Source organism: Larimichthys crocea, chromosome X, assembly GCF_000972845.2.
Source record: "Larimichthys crocea isolate SSNF chromosome X, L_crocea_2.0, whole genome shotgun sequence".
Classification (NCBI taxonomy): domain Eukaryota; kingdom Metazoa; phylum Chordata; class Actinopteri; family Sciaenidae; genus Larimichthys; species Larimichthys crocea.
The window spans coordinates 24,562,942-24,582,803 of NC_040020.1; the positions used below are offsets into that span (position 1 = coordinate 24,562,942).

The following is a 19,862-nucleotide window of genomic DNA, read 5'->3' on the forward strand; positions in this document are numbered from 1 at the left end:
AAAAAAACATATACATTTTTCAGAAAGTTATAAAAAACAGACGTACAGCTTTTGGAAGGCCAGACAGGAGGCGTTGTATGTGCTGTCGGGGCTGATCAGACTCTTAGTGAGGAAGACCAAGTAGTTTTGGAGACGTTGGTCAAACCAAGCGTTGACCTCTGACCTCTCAGAGCTGCTGAGAGCCCTCGGCCAGACACAAGGCAGCGTGGACCGCCGCACTTTCGCCGGGAGAGACTCCTGTAGTGAATACAAACAGTCATGTTGTTACATCATCACCATGTGTTTGTATTTGTTTGTGTGTTTTTGTGTGTGGGACATACAGTCTCCAGGAACACCGGTATCTGCATGTAGTTGTTGTAGAGCACACAGAGCTCTGCATCGTTGTTGACAACGTCAGGGCGACGGAGGAAATTCCCAAGATGTGATGGAGGCATCGAGTTCACCAGCTAGAGGGACAGCAAACATTAAAATTAGTCAGCCTCAGACCCTTCAACTAAAGTACTAAAAGTGACCCCTTCCTAACTTTGTTGAAACCCTTTTGGACAAACACCTGATGCATTTTGTTGTGAGGCATGAGGGACAGGAAGGTGGTCAGGTTCGGGAACTGGAAATCCAAGAATGAGCTCTCCAAGAAACTGTAGAAACTGTGGTTGTAGTTGTCACCGTAGCAGCGGAGAGGTACTGGTCCTGGAATGAGAGTGGAAGAGGTCGGCTGTCAAACAGACTCTGATCTGCTGAGTCAAACTGAAGGCTGTAGGTTTGTTTTTTTAAAAAGGGCTTACTAAATGTTTTATGTGCAAAATTATACAAATAAAAGCTTTAACTTTAAATTACTGCACTACTGTTTATCAGAGTTAAAAACGGCATTGTTTGCATCTATGTTTGATAGCTTGCAGTGTGAAACCACTGGCAGCAAAGTTTATATAGTGCCCATGCAGTCAGAAAAACATTGATCCATAGAGCTACTAGTGGACAAACACTCCATAAGAGTACCTTTAAACATCAATGTCTCTGTTAGATCAGTAACTAGGTTTGTGTACAATGTGAATTTCCAATTTGTATGTAAAGAAAAGCGGGAAAGACCCCAAAATTGAACAAAAAACTCAAAATATGGCAAAAATTGCTTGGCTAAGGTGGAAAAAAACATTGATAATATTGAACAACAGTGAAAGGAAACGTGCATATAGTCACATTTTCTTCTAAAGAACTGCAAACGGAAATGATTTTAACAAGAAAAAGTGATTGATCCATCGTTTTGTCACATGTTACAACCTAAAACTTGTTCATCACCAGTTTCCTTGAAGAATGCTGTCTTTACCTCTGAGACTCTGAATGATGTGATTGTGGATTTCATTCTGTGTAACTTCACTGAGCGAGAAGATTGTTGAATTCAGGTCTTGGACTCTGAAATAAAAAGAAAAATATTCATGTTGTGTGGCATTTAAGATTCGTGTTCCCCATACAGACAATTTTAGAGCTGAGGTACAAATGAATGCCATTTCCTAAAATCAAAACCGGTTCTCGTGGCTCTACGCTTACCCCTGCTGCCCGATACTGCAGTTTCTTCCCGCCAGGATGGCGAAGAACGGTGCCACATGGAGCGGTGACAGGTTAACCAGCAGAGGGCGGAGTCGGGTGCGGAGCCAAAGCGACACATCTGAGTCATCCACTGAGTGATCGGAGAGGTTTGCACGATCAAACACAACTTGTAAGAAGGCTGACCTCACTAGAGGAGGGAACTTGTTTTCTTGACCCTGCAGGAAAAGAGAGAAGTAAGTCAAAAAATAGGAAATCCATTTTAATGCAAAGCAACAACAAAGAGAATCTTTTAGAAATAGGATTTCGTTAGATGGGGGCTTGGGGCTTCGTATGGGAAATGTATGATTTATGATATATCCTACCTTAGATAAGTAGATAAACATTGTTAATCCTGACTAAAATATTGTTTCCAGGGACCAATCAAGGACAAGATGTTTTGAAAATTGGTGTCTGACACACACTTACCATGATAGCAGGTGAGAAGTCGTCAAAGAAGGCAGCAAGGTGTTGGTTGGGAACGTGATTCATCACCATGGTGACGTGCTTAGGAGAGGTGAGCTGGCCCGGTGTGGCGGACACATCAGCTATCTGTCTGACTGTCAGATATGGTAAAGCTTCCATCTGCATGTGCACACAGACAAATATATAGATGATTTAAACCGACATGAAACAAAATTTAAAAAAAAACATAACAACAGGAGATATGATGCGTCAGGAAGTACCGCCGAAAAGTTGGAATAGAGCATCCGCAGGTCATAGAAGGACACGAGGGCTGAGAAACCTCCCAGGTTCTTCTGCAGCCATTCGCCACTGTTGTTAGTGTGTAAGCTGCAGCCGGGGTCTGAACCAGAAAAACGCACACAATTACTTCACTGTATACTTCACATGTACATCCTGTACAAGCTGACTGTAGACTAGTTATAACGTGATGTACTGGAGAGTGATAGCTGGTAGCACTCAGGTAACCCCCTACACGTCTGGGTTCTGCAGAATCTAAGGTAGTTTTTTTAGCATCAACATTAACGTTTAAGATTTTTCATGAATGATTGTTTATGATCAGTCTTTATTGAATTGTTGAACGTACCTGTGGCATTTTTCATGGTCAAGTAAACCTTAATGAAGTGTGTGTAGACGGACATCTGCATATGGAGAGTCATGTGTGGCTGGAGATGACTCAAAATCTGTACGCTGAGTTCAGGAATGAAATGAGAAGTCATTTGGTTAATGACAATATACTGACGACACAAGACAAGACAGAAACCAGAGTAGTTTGGTTGAAGGTGAGCTTACATGTGCTGGTAGGTGCTGCAGTTCAAGCCCTTTGTGGTAAGACATGAAAGGAAGTCAGGGGAAACAGCAGGCAAGAATGGACGAAGCCGATGGTTGAACCACAACTGGATGAAGGCAGGATTATTGAAGCTGGCCGGGCCGAAAGCGTCCAGTCGGATTTCTCGTATAGAGTCCAAAATCGCTGTAACTACAGGACTTCTGGGGTCCAGAGTCTGCCAGAAGAAAAAACCCCACATATAATCTGTCCAGTTCTGATCAAGAAATAGTAAAATGAAGAGTGTTGGTGATTCATACCTTGTTGGCTAGAAGATCCAGAGCTTCATCCAGCACATGTGAGGCTTTGGAGAGGAAAAGCTTCCAGACAGGTCTTGAACTTGTGGAGTTATAGGAGCGATTGCAGGCCAACGTCGCTGCCAGATCCTCTGCTTTCAACGCGGACAGCTGTGTGACGAAAGGGCCAAATAATTAAAGAAGATCAGAAAACATGTAGAAGATCACACTAAAACTGTTGTCAGTAGATGTTTTGATGTCTCACCGATGCACAAGCGAATTCCTCAACAGAATGGTAACAGTGGTGTCCATCTATCTGTGCACTGTCAAGGCGGTGCTGCAGCTTTGTGCTGTAGTTTCAAAATATCAAACATTTACTGACAGTGAAATATTGAAATACAAAATGTTTAAATGAGCTCAAAGTAAGAGGTAAATAAATCACACCTGTTCACTCCAATGCAAATGTCTGTTTCTGTGAACAAAGGATATTAAAATGCTGAATATTAACATTCAAATATTAAATAATTTGATATGTTAAGTTAATTTTGGTGAGACAACTTACCATTTGTCATGGTTACAGAGCACTGTTGGGAGAAGAAGATTAAAATGGTTATGAGTCTTCTATCATCAAACCAGTATGACACTAAATAAACATGAAAATCACATTTAATTACCTTTCCACTGTATATGATGCACCCTGTGATAAAAGGTTGAGATAAAGCAGATTAGTTTAAAGTATAATTCAGAACATGCTCATTTCAGTGGTAAGTTTACATTATGACAACACAATAACAGTGAAATAAAGAAATACAATAATAAAGATACAATAATAAACAGCACAGAATCTACTTTTTAATCATGACTGGAATATTGGAAATGGTGTGCTATGACTTGTCTTGGAGATTCGCCCAGTCATTGCAAAAGTCACTTGTAGATCCGTGAAAACGTTAAACCTCTCATCCAAGAGGCTTCTTCAGTTCTGAAACGGTTAATTATGAACTAATCTTGTATATAGACTGTGCTACCTGGTGGTAAGTGCTTGGACAAGGCCATCTTGGTGTAAATGATGGATGATGCTACATTAAGAGAAACTCTAGTCATGGCCATGTCCAGTCTGTTGAATCTGAAACAGCAACAGGTGTAATTAATATCACAAATATAATTATTTATGAATAACCAATAATTCTGAAATAAACATAAATATATGTGAACTCACAGTGTTTTGTATGATGAACAGGAAAGATTTGCCTTCAAATTCAGAAAACAAAGATTATTATCTCCAACAAGCAGAGCAAAGTGCAATTTTTGAATAAAGGACAATCATCAGGTTTCTTCTTTTACCTTTTGGAGGACCATGACAAGGTCGGAGAGGAAGTCTGTGAATTTCCTCTTGTCAGGAGACTGATTGAAATGATCAAAGATCATATTTATGAGGGTGTCTTTGTCTGGAAGAGTAGGATGGATCAACACCAGCAGCTCTGCGGTCTGTTTTGGAGTCAGCAGTTGTAGGACCTCCAGCTAAATTAAAAGAACGTGAACAGAAAAGGATTTACTGGTGCTAGAAGTCTGTGAAAGTTCTCAGTCATCCAGGTCATCTTTCTTTAACAACGGTCAAATCTGGGGCGACTGGACAGATCTTCTTGGATCTACAGCCAAGTCCAGTTGCCCCAGATTTGACCCTTCTAAAAGAAAAAGCTTTACTGGTTCTGAACATAACAAGTTAATAACATAATTGGCCATTTTTTCTAAAGCCTTAATGTTAGAAGAAATCAAATCTTACAGGGCTGAAATGTGGGTTGAGATCAAGCAGCTCTCTGAGGGACAACATCCCTGAAAACCGGCCCAGATTCTTCATCAGCCACTCTGCACTGTTGTTGGACACACAGCCTTGACCTGAAGTCATGAAGGTAAAGAGATATTTGTAAATACTGAGTGTTACTCATATATATCACCTTCTAAAGAACCTGTGGTTTGGCTTTATGGAGTTGTTGAACCTACCTGTGGTGTTCATGGTCAAGTAAACCTTAATGAAGTGTGTATAGACGGACATCTGTGTGGGGTGAGTCATGTGTGGCTGGAGATGACTCAAAATCTGTACGCTGGATTCAGGAATGGAATGAAGAGTCATTTGGTTAATGACAATATACTGACGACACAACACAAGACAGAAACCAGAGTAGTTTGGTTGAAGGTGAACTTACATGTGCTGGTAGGTGCTGCAGTTCAAATCCTTTGTGATGAGACATGAAAGGAAGTCATGGGAAACAGCGGGCAAGAATGGACGAAGGCGGCTGAACCACAACTGAATGACGGCAGGATTATTGAAGCTGGCCGGGCTGAATGCGTCCAAGCGGATTTCTCGTATAGAGTCCAAAATCGCTGTAACTGCAGGACTTCTGGGGTCCAGAGTCTGTAAAAAAAAAGGAAACACATCCGGTGTCTAGTCTTGATCAGAAAGATGGTATTGCGAGGAGTGTTGGTGATTCATACCTTGTTGGCTAGAAGATCCAGAGCTTCATCCAGCACATGTGAGGCTTTGGAGAGGAAAAGCTTCCAGACAGGTCTTGAACTTGTGGAGTTATAGGAGCGATTGCAGGCCAACGTCGCTGCCAGATCCTCTGCTTTCAACGCTGACAGCTGTGTGACGAAAGAGCCAAATAATTAAGGAAGATCAGAAAACATGTAGAAGATCACACTAAAACTGTTGTCAGTAGATGTTTTGATGTCTCACCGATGCACAAGCGAATTCCTCAACAGAATGGTAACAGTGGTGTCCATCTATCTGTGCGCTGTCAAGGCGGTGCTGCAGCTTTGTGCTGTAGTTTCAAAATATCAAACATTTACTGACAGTGAAATATTATGATACAATATACGTAAGAAACAGAAAGAGGTTCATAAATCCCACCTGTTGACTCCAGCACAAATGTCTGTTTCTGTTAAAAAATGAATAAATGATTTATTGGTGATTATTAGCTTTAAAAAATACATAATTTTATATGTTAAGTTTACTTTGGTGAGACAACTTACCATTTGTCATGGTTACAGTGCACTGTTGGGAGAAGAAGATTAAAATGGTTATGAGTCTTCTATCATCAAACCAGTATGACACTAAATCAACTAAAATAAACATGAAAATCACATTTAATTACCTTTCCACTGTATATGATGCAACCTGTGATAAAAGGGGGAGATAAAGTAGATTAGTTTAAAGTATAACTCAGAACTTGCTCATTTCAGTGGTAAGTTTACACTATGACAACACAACAACAGGGAGATGCATGTTCATGTTCAGGTACAATAATAAACAGCACAGAATCTACTTCTTAGTAGTAGTTAAAACTCCTTGTTTTGTGTTCAAGGTATTATTGTGTTATAAATGTTACAAGGATTTTATAGACTGTGTTTGTCACCTAGTGGTAAGTGCTTGGACAAGACCATCTTGGTGTAAATGATGGATGATGCTGCATCATAATAAACTCCAGCCATGGCCATGTCCAGTCTCTTGAACCTGGAATATCAACATGTGAGATTAACATCATAATTTTTGTTTTCATATAATTATTTATAAATAATCAATAAATCTAAAATAAACATAAATATATGTGAACTCACAGTGTTTTGTATGATGAACAGGAAAGATTTGCCTTCAAATACAGAAAACAAAGATTATTATCTCCAACAAGCAGAGCAAAGTGCAATTTTTGAATAAAGGACAATCATCAGGTTTCTCCTTTTACCTTTTGGAGGACCATGACAAGGTCGGAGAGGAAGTCTGTGAATTTCTTCTTGTCAGAAGACTGATTAAAATGATCAAAGATCATATTTATGAGGGTGTCTTTGTCTGGAAGAGTAGGATGGATCAACACCAGCAGCTCTGCGGTCTGTTTTGGAGTCAGCAGTTGTAGGACCTCCAGCTAAATTTTAAAAAAGTGAACAGAAAAAGCTTTACTGGTGCTGAACATAACAAGTTAATAACACAATTGGCCATTTTTTCTAAAGCCTTAATGTTAGCAGAAATCAAATCTTACAGGCTTGAAATGTGGGTTGAGATCAAGCAGCTCTCTGAGGGACAACATCCTTGAAAATGGGCCCAGATTCTTCATCAGCCACTCTGCACTGTTGTTGGACACACAGCCTTGACCTGAAGTCATGAAGGTAAAGAGATATTTGTAAATACTAGCCAATTCTGAAGTCCACCTAAGTCTAAAAATATAAAAAAGATTTGAAAATAGTGACATCATTTTAGTCATTCAGATTAGAGTACCTGAGCCCGACAGGAAACGGAGGACGAAATCATTGAAGACCACATGCTGTTGTGTTAGGGTCATGTTGTCAAATTGGTGGATAAATATCTGCACACTGAAAAATCAAAGACAACATGAAATATTAAATAACGAGGGTAATTAAATCATCAAATCACACACACTTCATGTGACTCCAATGTCCGTTGTTTACACCGGACCTCAAGTGACCTTACATGCCATTACATTGACACACGGATGTCTTTAGCTTGTATATTTTTAGATTTTAAGATTTGTATATTTTATTTTATATCTTTTACTTATATTTTATATGTCATGTTTATGCTGATTGCATGGGATAAGAGGGAAACGGAATTTCAATACTCTGTACGTCCTGTACATATAGCAGAAATTGGCAATAAAGTTGACTTGAACTTGACCTTAACGATTCAGACAACAATCCTCATGACAACAAGTCGCACTAATGAACCAAAATGGAAACATCGACCTGGTCATCCTGTCTAGGCTAAATACCTGGATCTCCAACACCAGTCAGTCAAAACTGAACTCTTGGGTAAGAGGTGAAAATTCTTCACAGATCTACAACCAGTTGCCCCAGATTTAACTTGAAGAACACACTGTCACATTCACTAACAGTATTGTTCAACAGACTCTTAAGCCAAAAACTGCAAAGTAGATATAATCATGAAATAAGCTGTGATATAAGGTTGGGGAGTCTGCGGACAGACACTTACATTTGCTGGTATGAGTGGCAGCTGAGGTTCCTGCTGCTCAGACAGTGCAGGAACCTTCCTGATGCAGATGGCAGGAACCTGCGCAGACGACTGGAGAACCACTTCCTAATGACACTGCTATTCATCAGCTGCTCATCAGTCAGCATAAACACTCTCATCTCTCCAGTCACATCCAAAATCTCCGTCGCTGATGGACCAACCATGGACTGTGGGCGAAATGAATTGATAAGTAATGAACTGATTGATTGAATTTTGGATGTTTTTGTTTACAAAAGGGTTAAAAAGATACTGACCATGTTAGCCAAGATGTCCAGAGCTGGATCCAAGACACTAGATAGCTTAGTCAGCAGAATCTTCCACAACACTTTAGAGTCGCTTTTTCCAGGAAGATTACACCTCAGAAGAGATGCAAGCTGATTCGCTGTAAAGTTTTCCAGCTGTATGTGCAAGACAGTAAGCGACTATTTAGTCATTTAGCCATACAGACAGCATGTTGCATAGAGGCCAGTCTCAGAAATAATCTGATTTCAAGTCTTTTAAATTAAATGAATGAGTCACCTGTGCACATGCATATGTCTCCAGGGTAAGATTGCAGGAAACTTCCATAGATGTGTTCATGTGAATGTAATAGTCAGAGCTGTGAATACATGTAAAACAAGTCAGCACTGAGATCAAAACAGTTCATTCATGATTTTGGATACAAATCATAACAATTGGGATACCTGTTACGTCCTCTGCAGACGTTGGTATCTGTCAAACAGCAGGGAAAATCAATGATCATCATGATTTATGCTCTATAAGCCCTTACAGTAATAAAATGAGACTGATGTGTCAAAGAGCTCTTACCATTGTACTGGGTCACTTGGCACTGTGAATGACAAATTTAACAATGTTATAAAACATTAAAATATTTTATCAGTAAAATTGAAACATATAATACAGGTGAAAAAAAAAATTGGATTAATTGGAAATATAAGTTGTGCAAACTTAAAGAAATCTCACCGTGACATTGTTTGGCACACACTCTGTTCAAACCAAAACACAACAAATATTCAGTCAACTATTGCGTGCACATGACAACACTTATAATACACAATAAAATAAGGCATTTTCTTGGCTCCTAGATGGAAGGTGTGAGCTAGGTTATTCTGACTTTATGTTTATCCTGTATGTTTTTGTGTGTGTGAGAAAGAGACTGACCATCTGGTGCGATGGTTATCAGGTCATCTATGCCAGCCCAGGCGACAGGTTCAAGGTCTGGTGGCAGAGATTTTATGGCTCCGTATAATCTCTCAAAACTGAGACACAAATGGAAAAAGGCAACAAAAAACATTTTATTCTATAACTATATAAAGTATTTAACTTGGCCAAACTTTTCCCTGGTTGATGGGATAAACATCACCAATACGTTTTGAGATATTCTTCTACAGTAAATAACAAATAAAGTAATAAATAAGTAGTGATAAGAGCCATAGGGCTGTTAGCCAAACTGAATAAATTTAAAAATAACTTGTTTATGAAGTCGTTTTCAAATTTAGATTTTTTTCATCAGTGCTCTCAGATCTTTAATTTGACAGGTAGTTTATGTCTGTTTATTTTATACAGTGCATGACATATCTCAATTCATTTTCCAGAATTGAATTTTCCATTAAATATATCATGATATAAAACTATATGTATGGTGATAGATTTGATCTGTATTAGCCTCCCCTATTTACATGCTGTTTTTCTGTTATTAGCCAGTTCCCAAATGAATTAGGCCTTTTTCACAGCAGATGTTTTGACTTGTCATAGCAGGAAAAGCACAAGTGGAGCCAATAACATTAAATGTAATGTAATCTCTAATGGAGTCATAAAACCATTTGAAAGCACTTACGTGTGTTTGTAGACGGCACAGGGTGGATTGACCTGAAAATTGTAATAGATTTTACAGTTAATCATCCAGGACAGTTAAAGGTTTTCCTTTGAAGTTCCTTTGTTATTATAAAGCTGTTACCTCTTTGGCGAGAGAGACCAGGTAGTGCAGGACCTCCTTAAATTTCCTGTCTTTAGGGGACACCAACAGGAAGTCAAACACTCGGTTGACGACAACGTCTTTCTCAGGTGGAGTAGGAAGAGGCAACACCAGCAGCTCTGCTGTCTGTTTTGGAGTTAACAGGTGAAGAACCTCCAGCTGGACAGGAGACAAAGAGAAGATTTACAATGAATTAGATCTTCAGTAAAATTCTATTTGAAACTTTTTCAGCCTGTCAGGATTTCCAGACTTACTCCAGAGAAATTTGGGTAGAGCCTGTAGAAATCAGTGATGGGGGCGAATCTCGAGAAGAAACCAACGTTTTTTTCCATCCATTCTGCGCTGTGATTGGACATACACTTGGCATCTGAAACATGAATGCAAATTAAACACATTAGACATAATTTTTATGGCAAATAGATTAATAAATAAATAAATCTGAAACACATTTATTCACACAAGTACTGTACTGTACAAATTTAAGGTACTTATCATTCAATTATCATTTCACACCACTGGTTTTATTTGACATCTAAAGTTATTTCATAATTAAGATTTTACATACAAAACCTTTGATCAGTGTTTAAATTATTATTATCATTATTAGCATTGTTACACACTAAGCTGCACAAACACCATATAAAATACTCCACTGCTGCAATAACAGAAGACGTCATATTTGTATAATTTGTTGCGTTAAGTGATGTTTTTTTATTCTATTATTTTTCAAAATGAACATTTCATGCAGTTGCAGGATAAAGATGTTTCAGATTCTGAGGAATTAAGTTTTATAACAAGGTTCAGGAACAAGGACTCATCAGATTTCCCCATCTCCTGTACTAAACCTCTCTCCTTTTTCTCCTTTCTCTTTTATTCAAACATAGAAACCGTGGGAGGCTCTTATACATAGTAGATAGAGTGACGAAGAGACGAAGAGCCTCAACTCCCTCCAAGTCCTCTTCTGTCCTTCATCAATCAATCACCACAATTTCTCCTCTCTTCCCTTACCCTTCCATCCATCATCGCTTAATCCCTCAACCCTTATTCCTTCATGCCTTTGACCCAATCTACAGCACATTATTTCTTTACTTTATCTATTATACTGTATGCAATAAACCTGTCTAAATTTAAATTAGTATGGTCTTTGTCAGTGAATGATTTAAAGTGAAAAACAAACAGTCCTTTTACTTTTTCTGTTTAAATGCTGCTCCTGCTAACAGTTTACTTACCGGAGGTGTTGTGATGTAGCAGGAAGGAATAGATGAAGTGCTGATAGATGTTATGACTGTGCATTGAATCAGCCTCCATGAAACTCATGTGTTTGCTGAGTGCTGCCACACTGCACATATAAAGGTAGAAAAAGAAAACATTTAACGCACCATACAGTGTGCGTAATTGTGACATAAATAAAATCACAAATCTATAAACTCACATAGTTTGGTAAACTGGGCAGGAGAAGTTCTTGGTGCTGAGGCAAGACAGGAGACCCGTGGGCACGGCAGGAAGGAGGGGCATCAGTTTGATCTGAAACCAGAGCTTGATGAAGTTTGGGTCATTCAGATGTTCCTGGGTCATAGACGGAGACTCGGCCTCGCCAAAGATCTGCTTGAAGTCAGACGCCAACTCACTGAAGTTCTACAGGAGGAGAAAAAGGCATGGATTTTAAAATATGTACAAACAAACACATAAATATGAGACAGTTTTACTCAACAATGTAAAAAAAACCCAAAAAACAATGTTATTAGTATTTTTATAAGACGGAGAAGTTGATATTCTCACCGCTCTAGACAGCTCTTGGATCAGTAAGTTCAGACGTCCTGTCAGCTCTGTAATCAGTCTCATGATCGTCGCCTCAGACATTGTCAGGTTAGTACGAGCAGCACAGTGTAAAACTTTGGCTGCGTTTTCCACGGCATCAGTCAGCTGATAGGGTGAAAAAATAATGGATGAGAAGCTCCTTAAGATAACTTATTAAACAGACGTTTGACAACAAGGAAATGTTAATGTAAGTTTAACTTAAAAAATTAATTTTCTTTAATTAAAGCTCAAGCAAATTTGAATATATAAAAAATAAAATGAAGCCTCACCCCGCATGGTTTCTTATCGAGACTGATGCTGCAGACATCCACTGTTTCGGATGTTTCATTCGTGTCTTTACCATGATCCAGATAGCTGCACAAACAAGACACAAATGTACATTCAAAAGATAATACACCATCTTAAAACACAAAAACATATCGAGGAACTTCAAGGGACTTCTCAACAAGCAACAAACATCCACATTTCACTTTCTGTTAGCAAAAAAAAATGCTTTTTTACACATCTACATTTACACATGAAGCAACATTATCATGAATTTCTGCTCATTTGCCAAATCTAAATCCAATATTGTCTCTAAAGCTTTTAGCTCGGTTTTGGTCTCCACCTACTCCTGAGAGAAATGTCTGGGGCTTTAGCTGCTATGGTCCACTTTTTTTTCACTGGTTAGTTTTTAACTAGTCGTTTGATGCTAAAAAACTGAAACCACAAGCTAAAAGAGGCTAAAAAACAACTACATAGAGTGCGTTTGGTGCTAAGCTACTGTAATTGCTGCAATTGTCATTGTTGCTATTACTATCACACAAAATAAAAACTTAAATTTAAAAAAATGTATAACTACTGAAGAATATTAATCCAAAATATTAGAGTGACGTACTACACTTGGTGGAAGGCGAGTGTGAGGTTTTGATGCATCAAAGCTGCATCATTCGGCAGGAACCTCCGTAGCAATGGCATCACGACCTGCTTGTACCAGTCCTCCACATTTGTCACATCAAACTTTGGTGCCTCTGGAGCTACAGATGCATTATGTGGACGGTAGAGGTCTGCAACCTCAGACAGAGTCCAGTTGAGCAGAAACTGGGTCAGAGTGGTGCTTCTTAATTCTGACAAGTTCCTCTGGGGAAACACAACAGGTCAGGAGTCATTTCACTTGGTATGTACACTCTACAAATCTACCGTTTATGTAGTCTTTGTGCATGTGTGTGTATGTGTGAGAGCTTGTACCCCATGTGTGAAGGCCACAAAGTTGTGTACGAAGCTTCCAACTGGTCTGAAAACCATTGAGAACCCTTTTGCAACCTGTAAGTGTGAGAAAAGAAGGGAAATAATCAACTGGTTGCAAGATTTGAACTTCTTAAACTTGTATTTTTGATAAATGCAGTATATATTTCTTCAAGTTGCATGAATACATTACGTGTCCATTTTATGGCCATCACAATACTGTGGACACTGATATATTATCGCCATGTGAAGTTGATAAGATAAAAGTTGTTTTTTTACATCGAGTGGATGCAAGAAGCTGTACAATGTTGTGATCGTCATTTACAGTAAATGCACAACCCTTGTACTTGAATTGAGACAACACTGTCCTGCTAAAATGAAAGCACTGCGCTAAAAAGTGCACAGCGTACACAGTGTACTACAAGTGCACTAACTATACGAAAAGTGAGACGTTTGTCTGATTTTCTCATCTGACCCTAAGCAAAGCGAATTAGTGTATATTTACCAGCGTCATACTATTGTTTTGTGTCTGATTGTTCCAATACTTTCAATGGTTCCATCCCTAGAAACTGTAACGGGTTGGAATAATCTGAAATATTTAAACCCAAGATGCTGTTTTTAATGACCATTAATTGTACATTATATATCAGTTTTACATATGTAAAAAACTATATGTCTTGTACGTATGTAAAATTGTACAGTACATCCATGCGACTTTACAGTACCTCTTGGAGGCTGTTCTGTGGAGGCGGTGGGATATATGTGAGATTTGGACTATAAGAAGGAGGGTATCCAGTCGTCATCCAGTTGTGGTCCCTTCCAGGGCTGGTAGGGGGTAGGGTAGTGGGAGGTTGAGAGCCCCCTGTCAACAAACTGTGGAAGACCAGGGATAGGGTGCCGTTGTCTATACTTGCAACTTCAGGTCTCAGCAGCAGCTCGGCCTTCTGCGCTGGAGTCAGCAGATGAAGGACCTCCAACTGTGGTGGAGTGGTGGAACAAAGGAGCACAAGGTCCAAGAAATGAGAAACCTCACTCATTTCTGTATCACTCTGAGGCTGATTGGTGTAAATCTGATAAATCTTAAAAGAAGTTAACTCACTCCACTGAAGACCATGTTCAGTGCTGAAAAGTCCTTCATTCGGGCCATCGCCCTGAAGGCACCAAAGTTCTTTGTCAGCCAATCCTCACTGCTCTCCCCCCGGCTCACACAACCTAAACAGAGAGAGATTAGACACACTGAGTGAACACATATATACACAATTTATACCTTCACAAATCATAAATGTATTGTGCTATAACCACACCGTGGTGTCATATACGTGTATCAACTAATAATTCTGCACATTATGATAACATCTTGCCAAAATATCATCCCAAATATAGATGGTCTGTATTGAGTAACTGATGGGAAATTACGCATAAATAATCTTCACACAAAAATCAAATATCTCTGGGCAGGATCAAGCAGTCCTTCAAAAATCATAGCTGCAACAGATCAATAATTTGTTTATCACTATGTGATGATAGTGATCCAGAGTCCAAAAGATTAAAAAAAAAAGATCTGGTGAGCACACTGATTGATGCACATCCATTAACAGAGCAAACAAACTCATATTTTGACACTGCTGTCTTCATCAGAGTTCATTTCTGATGGGGTTAGTGTTTGGGTTAGGGACACACGTTGGGTTTCTTATGTGAAACACCTGATGCAGCTCCATTTTTCTACAGACTACAGAGAAGGGATTTCTTGGACAACTTTGCCTACTTCAAATGGTCAAAACTTAAGCAATGTTTGTAGCTTAAAGAATCATTGCTGGAGCTACAAATTCAGTGGAACATGCAGCTTTAGTGGTAGTATGTACTATCTAAGTAATTAAAACACTTTACCAGCTACTCTGTCTCCAGACAGAAATGGGTACATGAAGAATGTGTAGATCCACTTTTGTCTGACTGGATCCATCTCAGAAAAATGGTGACTGATCTCCCTCACCCTGGAGGAAGGGATAGGATGGTGAGAGGTTGTTGTAACAAAGGTAACAGAAAGATGGTAGACTCAAAGACTCAGACATACACAGTCTGATAGGTGCAGCAGCTGAAGTTCATGGTGCTGAGGCAGGACAGGAAGTGTTTGGTGACAGATTTCAGCAGCGGTTTCATCTTGGCCTCCAGCCACATCTGGACCAAGGCTTCGTTCTGGAGGGGGTCTGCTTTGGGGCTTAATGCCAGCTTCCCTTGCAGGCTGAGAATTGGCACTCCCTTCATGCTTGACCTCTGTGGGTTGGGATGAGCGTGGAGTACAAAGACAATCAGTTGAAACTGACAGGTACACATGATAACATGACATTCAACACCCAAACACCCAAAGAACAGTCTGTACAAGAGTCACCACACTACAAAAAACTGTCACAGTCTGGGAAGTCGGAATGAACCACATCAGAGGGAACAATTCAAACAAAAGCTGCATTACGACACCAACTTGTCCGGTTACAGAACATTCCTTCTATGCATGACATTTCAAGGACTGGCCTTCTGTTAACTCCTGCCGTACCATGAAGGTGTACACATCCATTGTCGCTTCAAGCATTCCTTTCAGCCTTTGCATGTGGTCTCTCCCTTTGTCTGTCGATGGCAAACCCACACATTGGAGGAAGTGCGAGGTTGAATCTGGCACCTTGGGATATATGAAATACATGAAACATTAGTAATGAAGAAACAAACAACAAAAGAAGCTTTATTTGAAGAAATGTATCACAGAACATAAACACTGACTGTACATACACAGTCCATAACATTTTTTAGTGTGCTATTTTGTTGTAGTTTCAGTGATTTGGGCTGAGAGGTCATGCTAGCAGCACTTTAAACTCTCTGCATCTTAACATTTGTCAAGAGATGGTACAAGGAGTCTGCCCGAATGTGCGGGTGTTATCCATCAGAAATCAAACAAGCATACTGGATTTATAATTTTAGTTCACATACACAGACATTATTAACTCTGTTTCACACATTTCAGGGCACACTTGGACTGACACATCGCTCCACATTAGGCATATTTGGACTAGCAATAGGCCAGAAGCACATCTAGGGATCTGCCCAAGTACGTTAGGGTAGGAGTGTCAAGATAAACCAGTATTGATGATAATCATGATCATGATATTTAAAAATAAAATATTGACATTGTGTTAATAACACACATATCATAATAATCCAGTTCCTCTTCAATCATTTCCATTTCTTTCTGTGCCTCCATTTGTGGTTCACACTCCTGCGTAGTTAGTGGCTGTAATGCACCTATACGCTGGTTGTCAGTGTTACAGTCGAGTCTAATTAACATGTCAAAGAAGAGACTAAAACTTAAAGATGAAACTGACTGATATTGTTTTTATACAGATGTTGCAATTATATCACCTTTCTAAATTCCTTTGGTTATAGTAATCGTGTAGTGGTACCCCTACACTGGAGCTGTTTACGTTCGACATGCCATAATACGTAATCCACTTAATTAATTATTCCTGTGCTTTTACTACAATATGCTGTAAGTGTTGAATGTCTTTGTTCCTCTGTAAGATATAAGACACACACTCAACCTCAGATAATTGCCTAATAATACCACCATACCACATTTTGATGCATTACCCACTTATGTACTGTGGCAAAGAGCAAATTCTGATAGTATCAACAGCACATGCTTGTAGTTTTAGGCATATACTGGTATTCACTGTTGGCAAGTATTTGATATTCCTGTTATTCAGTCCACGCCCGATGACTACAAGAAGTTATTGCTAAACTTTTTTTTGTCCCAGAGTTGGTTTACGATTTGGAAAAATGTGACTTACAAAGTGTCATGGTAGCTGTTTAATCTGCCAACCCAGCATGAGAATGTCCCAGGGCCAAATATTATTACTCTCACGGCCACATTCAAATATTTAAAATAAAGATGAAGATTAATGTTGAATAACAAAAACACGCCGTATCTGCTCTAAATACCCGGTAAACACGTTTTTAACTTGGTCAAAGTTGTCTTATTGTTTTTGTTCAGATGAACAGATAAAATTCAAATATGTTGTTTGTACTCGCAGCTGTTAGAGGGATCGGACAATTATTGTGAAGCCAAATCCATCAACATAACCATAAAAAACATGCAGAACTTGTCTTGTTTTGCCTATGAGTAAGTAACAACCTTTGACAAGCATGTGACAGCTTCACTCACCTGATTGCAGTTTTCATTTGAAGTGCAGGTTGCATTTCTGTAGATTTTCATCAGGGACAAAAGGACAAAAGAACAGAGTACAGTAAGAAGAGAGTGAAGTCATTACAAGCGGAAAAAACACGTACTCTCTAATGGAGTTGTGAGAAAAATGTTTTGTGTCATACTGATCTTACCTTTGAGCATTTGATACCCCTGTGAGGAGAAGAAGAAGTTCATATTTAGAGCTACTTCTATCTGTTAAACTTTGTAGGATTGTTGGATGTCAAAATAGTCATCAAAATCTTCTTTTAAATAAGCTTTCAGATACATTTTATCTGCACTTAATATATCCTGATGCCTGTTTTATGTCTGTCTGTATTTGACCAGATATCAGGAAGAATAAGAGAAAACAACCTATAAATCATGGTGTTGGCAATATTCTGCATTTTGTACAAGTACAGTACTGTCTGTGTATCCAAAGTCTGATATAGTAGTTTATTCCTCTGTCCCACAGACCTCTAAAAACACATTAAAACAATAAGGCACATGTTGAATGTGATGTGTTCCTTCATTTAGTTTGATTAAATCCCACACTGTCATCAATACTCACTGGTTTTCACAAAATTTGTATAAATCACAGATGAAAATAGGCCACAAACCATCCACTGTTCCTGTTACTATAGGCAGGGTGGGAAGGTTGGAGAGGATTGACTACACATTGTTGATTTTGATCTTTTCATTGGATTTGTTGACAATGCCAAACATATAGGATGTCACAATCTTTATCCTTTAAACACACAAGGGTGCCATCATTGTGTCCAGTGAAAAGAGCAAAACTAAGAAAGCATTATAGAGTTTCTCAGTAGTTTCTGTGTTACTACCAAAATCCTAAACAAATATGAAGCTAATTAATTCAGTTAGTTAATAATTCCCTAAAACCAAACACTACCCAAACAGGAGTACATGGAGCATTTTAAAGAGGACTCTTTTCAGCAGTGGATTGAAACACATTTGTGGCTTTAGTCAATATTTATGGAATCAAAATGAAGAAACATGCATGATCTTGGACAATAATGTCGCAGAGAAAGAAGCTATATATTTAATAAATTGTTGATTTTAGTCTTTTAATGAGATTTGTCCATTAAAGGTGGATTTCTCCTTATACATAAGAGAGAAGACACAAAATCTGCTCATACCAAAGAAGCTCCCAAGTAGGTAAAGGAGCAGAAATAGGTTGCGTGATCTCATGATGTGACAAGTCTCATGGGATGACAGGGCTTTGTGTTGAAATTCACTGGGGAGGGAATCAGAGAAAGCAGATAACACAGTCAGCCACGACACCAAGAAGCTCTAACAGGTGGATAAGAAATCTGAATTAGAAATTACAAGTTTGCCGCGTGCTAAGATAAACACAAAGAGTCAGATAAAACACAAGCATTGTAACACAATCATCATCTCATTGAACAGGCGGGCACTTTTTGCTCATTTGAAGTCACAGCCTTTCAAAGCTTAAAACATTACATAAGTAGGTTTTTTTGAAACCTTTGTTGTTCACTCGCTGTCACTTTGTGAAACCAACGTTGAGTCTGTGGGTTTGGTAAATGATACAAATCAGGGAGTGGCAGTCAGATATGTGTATGGCATGAAGTGACCTTTAACATAGCTTTACAAAGATCATGAAACAATAGAGGCATCAGTGGAAAGAATGCTGAAACTCTACACCATCCATGTCCAAACAATGAACACAGAAACAAAGTCAATAGACCTGCTTGAAAATAATTTTTTTAAAAACCTGCCAGAGCGAGAACTACACCTTATTTAACAATGATACAGTATTCATCGCTAATGCCTTCATGTATGCCAGATTTCCTGTTGATCTGTCAATATCATCTAAAAACCAGTGTACATATTATATAGCACATTTCATGCAACAATGCAGCCTTAACTCACTTAACAAAATACTGTATTATAGTGTTTATGTATGCCAAAAAGAAGTGTAACCAAGCTGCAACCTCTGTGTCTGGGAAAGCCAATACCAAAGTGCCAAAAACTGTAATTCCTGGATTATCCACTTGAGGCTGGCTGCAGAGTAAGTCAATCTCCATACGCTCCCATGTTAAAATGTCCAACTTCACAGCAGAAATAAACATGTTTACAGCCTGGTACAAAAACTGTTTTGGTCTCTGTAGCTAATTTCCCTGTCCATGACAACTGTACTGAGTCTGAAATTTTATTTAACTCACCTGTTAAAATTATATTAAGCCTTAAAGTTACGCATAATTAACAGTGTGGCCACTTTGATTGACAGGTGGGTGGCATTGCAGGTGACTTGTTTGAGCACCCAGGTGTCATTTGGCCCACCTTAGGTCACGTCTTTGCCAAATTTTCTTTTAGCCAGGAGGCCAAGATGGCGTTGGTCAGCGGGACATAGTTTGAGCTTTAAAACTAAACTAAATCTAAAATAGCCTTGATGCAACGTTACCATTCATTCATCTTTTTTCTAGAACAACTTATCTTTATCATAA

At 38.9% G+C, this 19,862-nt stretch overlaps 1 protein-coding gene across 1 annotated transcript in view; it reads right to left on the bottom strand.

Moving 5' to 3' along the window:
- LOC104926860 (uncharacterized) overlaps positions 1–19,862 on the bottom strand; it is a 35,253-nt gene that overhangs the window by 11,142 nt on the left and 4,249 nt on the right. Inside the window, exons 2-44 of the mRNA XM_027282641.1 lie at positions 18,534–18,631; positions 17,532–17,550; positions 17,359–17,395; positions 15,700–15,822; positions 15,223–15,422; positions 15,039–15,142; positions 14,251–14,363; positions 13,877–14,128; positions 13,155–13,229; positions 12,805–13,046; positions 12,197–12,281; positions 11,889–12,032; positions 11,542–11,744; positions 11,339–11,448; positions 10,364–10,476; positions 10,092–10,268; positions 9,972–10,003; positions 9,296–9,393; positions 9,098–9,120; positions 8,942–8,963; positions 8,818–8,845; positions 8,654–8,732; positions 8,389–8,532; positions 8,096–8,301; positions 7,364–7,458; positions 7,128–7,240; positions 6,837–7,013; positions 6,712–6,743; positions 6,510–6,607; positions 6,249–6,271; positions 6,127–6,148; positions 6,005–6,032; positions 5,831–5,915; positions 5,590–5,736; positions 5,301–5,509; positions 2,624–2,727; positions 2,262–2,380; positions 2,005–2,160; positions 1,540–1,754; positions 1,319–1,404; positions 551–687; positions 321–446; positions 47–237 (exon numbers count right to left, since the gene is read on the bottom strand). Of these exons, the coding sequence (XP_027138442.1) occupies positions 47–237; positions 321–446; positions 551–687; positions 1,319–1,404; positions 1,540–1,754; positions 2,005–2,160; positions 2,262–2,380; positions 2,624–2,727; positions 5,301–5,509; positions 5,590–5,736; positions 5,831–5,915; positions 6,005–6,032; positions 6,127–6,148; positions 6,249–6,271; positions 6,510–6,607; positions 6,712–6,743; positions 6,837–7,013; positions 7,128–7,240; positions 7,364–7,458; positions 8,096–8,301; positions 8,389–8,532; positions 8,654–8,732; positions 8,818–8,845; positions 8,942–8,963; positions 9,098–9,120; positions 9,296–9,393; positions 9,972–10,003; positions 10,092–10,268; positions 10,364–10,476; positions 11,339–11,448; positions 11,542–11,744; positions 11,889–12,032; positions 12,197–12,281; positions 12,805–13,046; positions 13,155–13,229; positions 13,877–14,128; positions 14,251–14,363; positions 15,039–15,142; positions 15,223–15,422; positions 15,700–15,822; positions 17,359–17,395; positions 17,532–17,550; positions 18,534–18,585 (4,844 nt within the window). The 5' untranslated portion in view covers positions 18,586–18,631. The remainder of the gene's footprint in view (positions 1–46; positions 238–320; positions 447–550; positions 688–1,318; positions 1,405–1,539; positions 1,755–2,004; positions 2,161–2,261; positions 2,381–2,623; positions 2,728–5,300; positions 5,510–5,589; positions 5,737–5,830; positions 5,916–6,004; positions 6,033–6,126; positions 6,149–6,248; positions 6,272–6,509; positions 6,608–6,711; positions 6,744–6,836; positions 7,014–7,127; positions 7,241–7,363; positions 7,459–8,095; positions 8,302–8,388; positions 8,533–8,653; positions 8,733–8,817; positions 8,846–8,941; positions 8,964–9,097; positions 9,121–9,295; positions 9,394–9,971; positions 10,004–10,091; positions 10,269–10,363; positions 10,477–11,338; positions 11,449–11,541; positions 11,745–11,888; positions 12,033–12,196; positions 12,282–12,804; positions 13,047–13,154; positions 13,230–13,876; positions 14,129–14,250; positions 14,364–15,038; positions 15,143–15,222; positions 15,423–15,699; positions 15,823–17,358; positions 17,396–17,531; positions 17,551–18,533; positions 18,632–19,862) is intronic.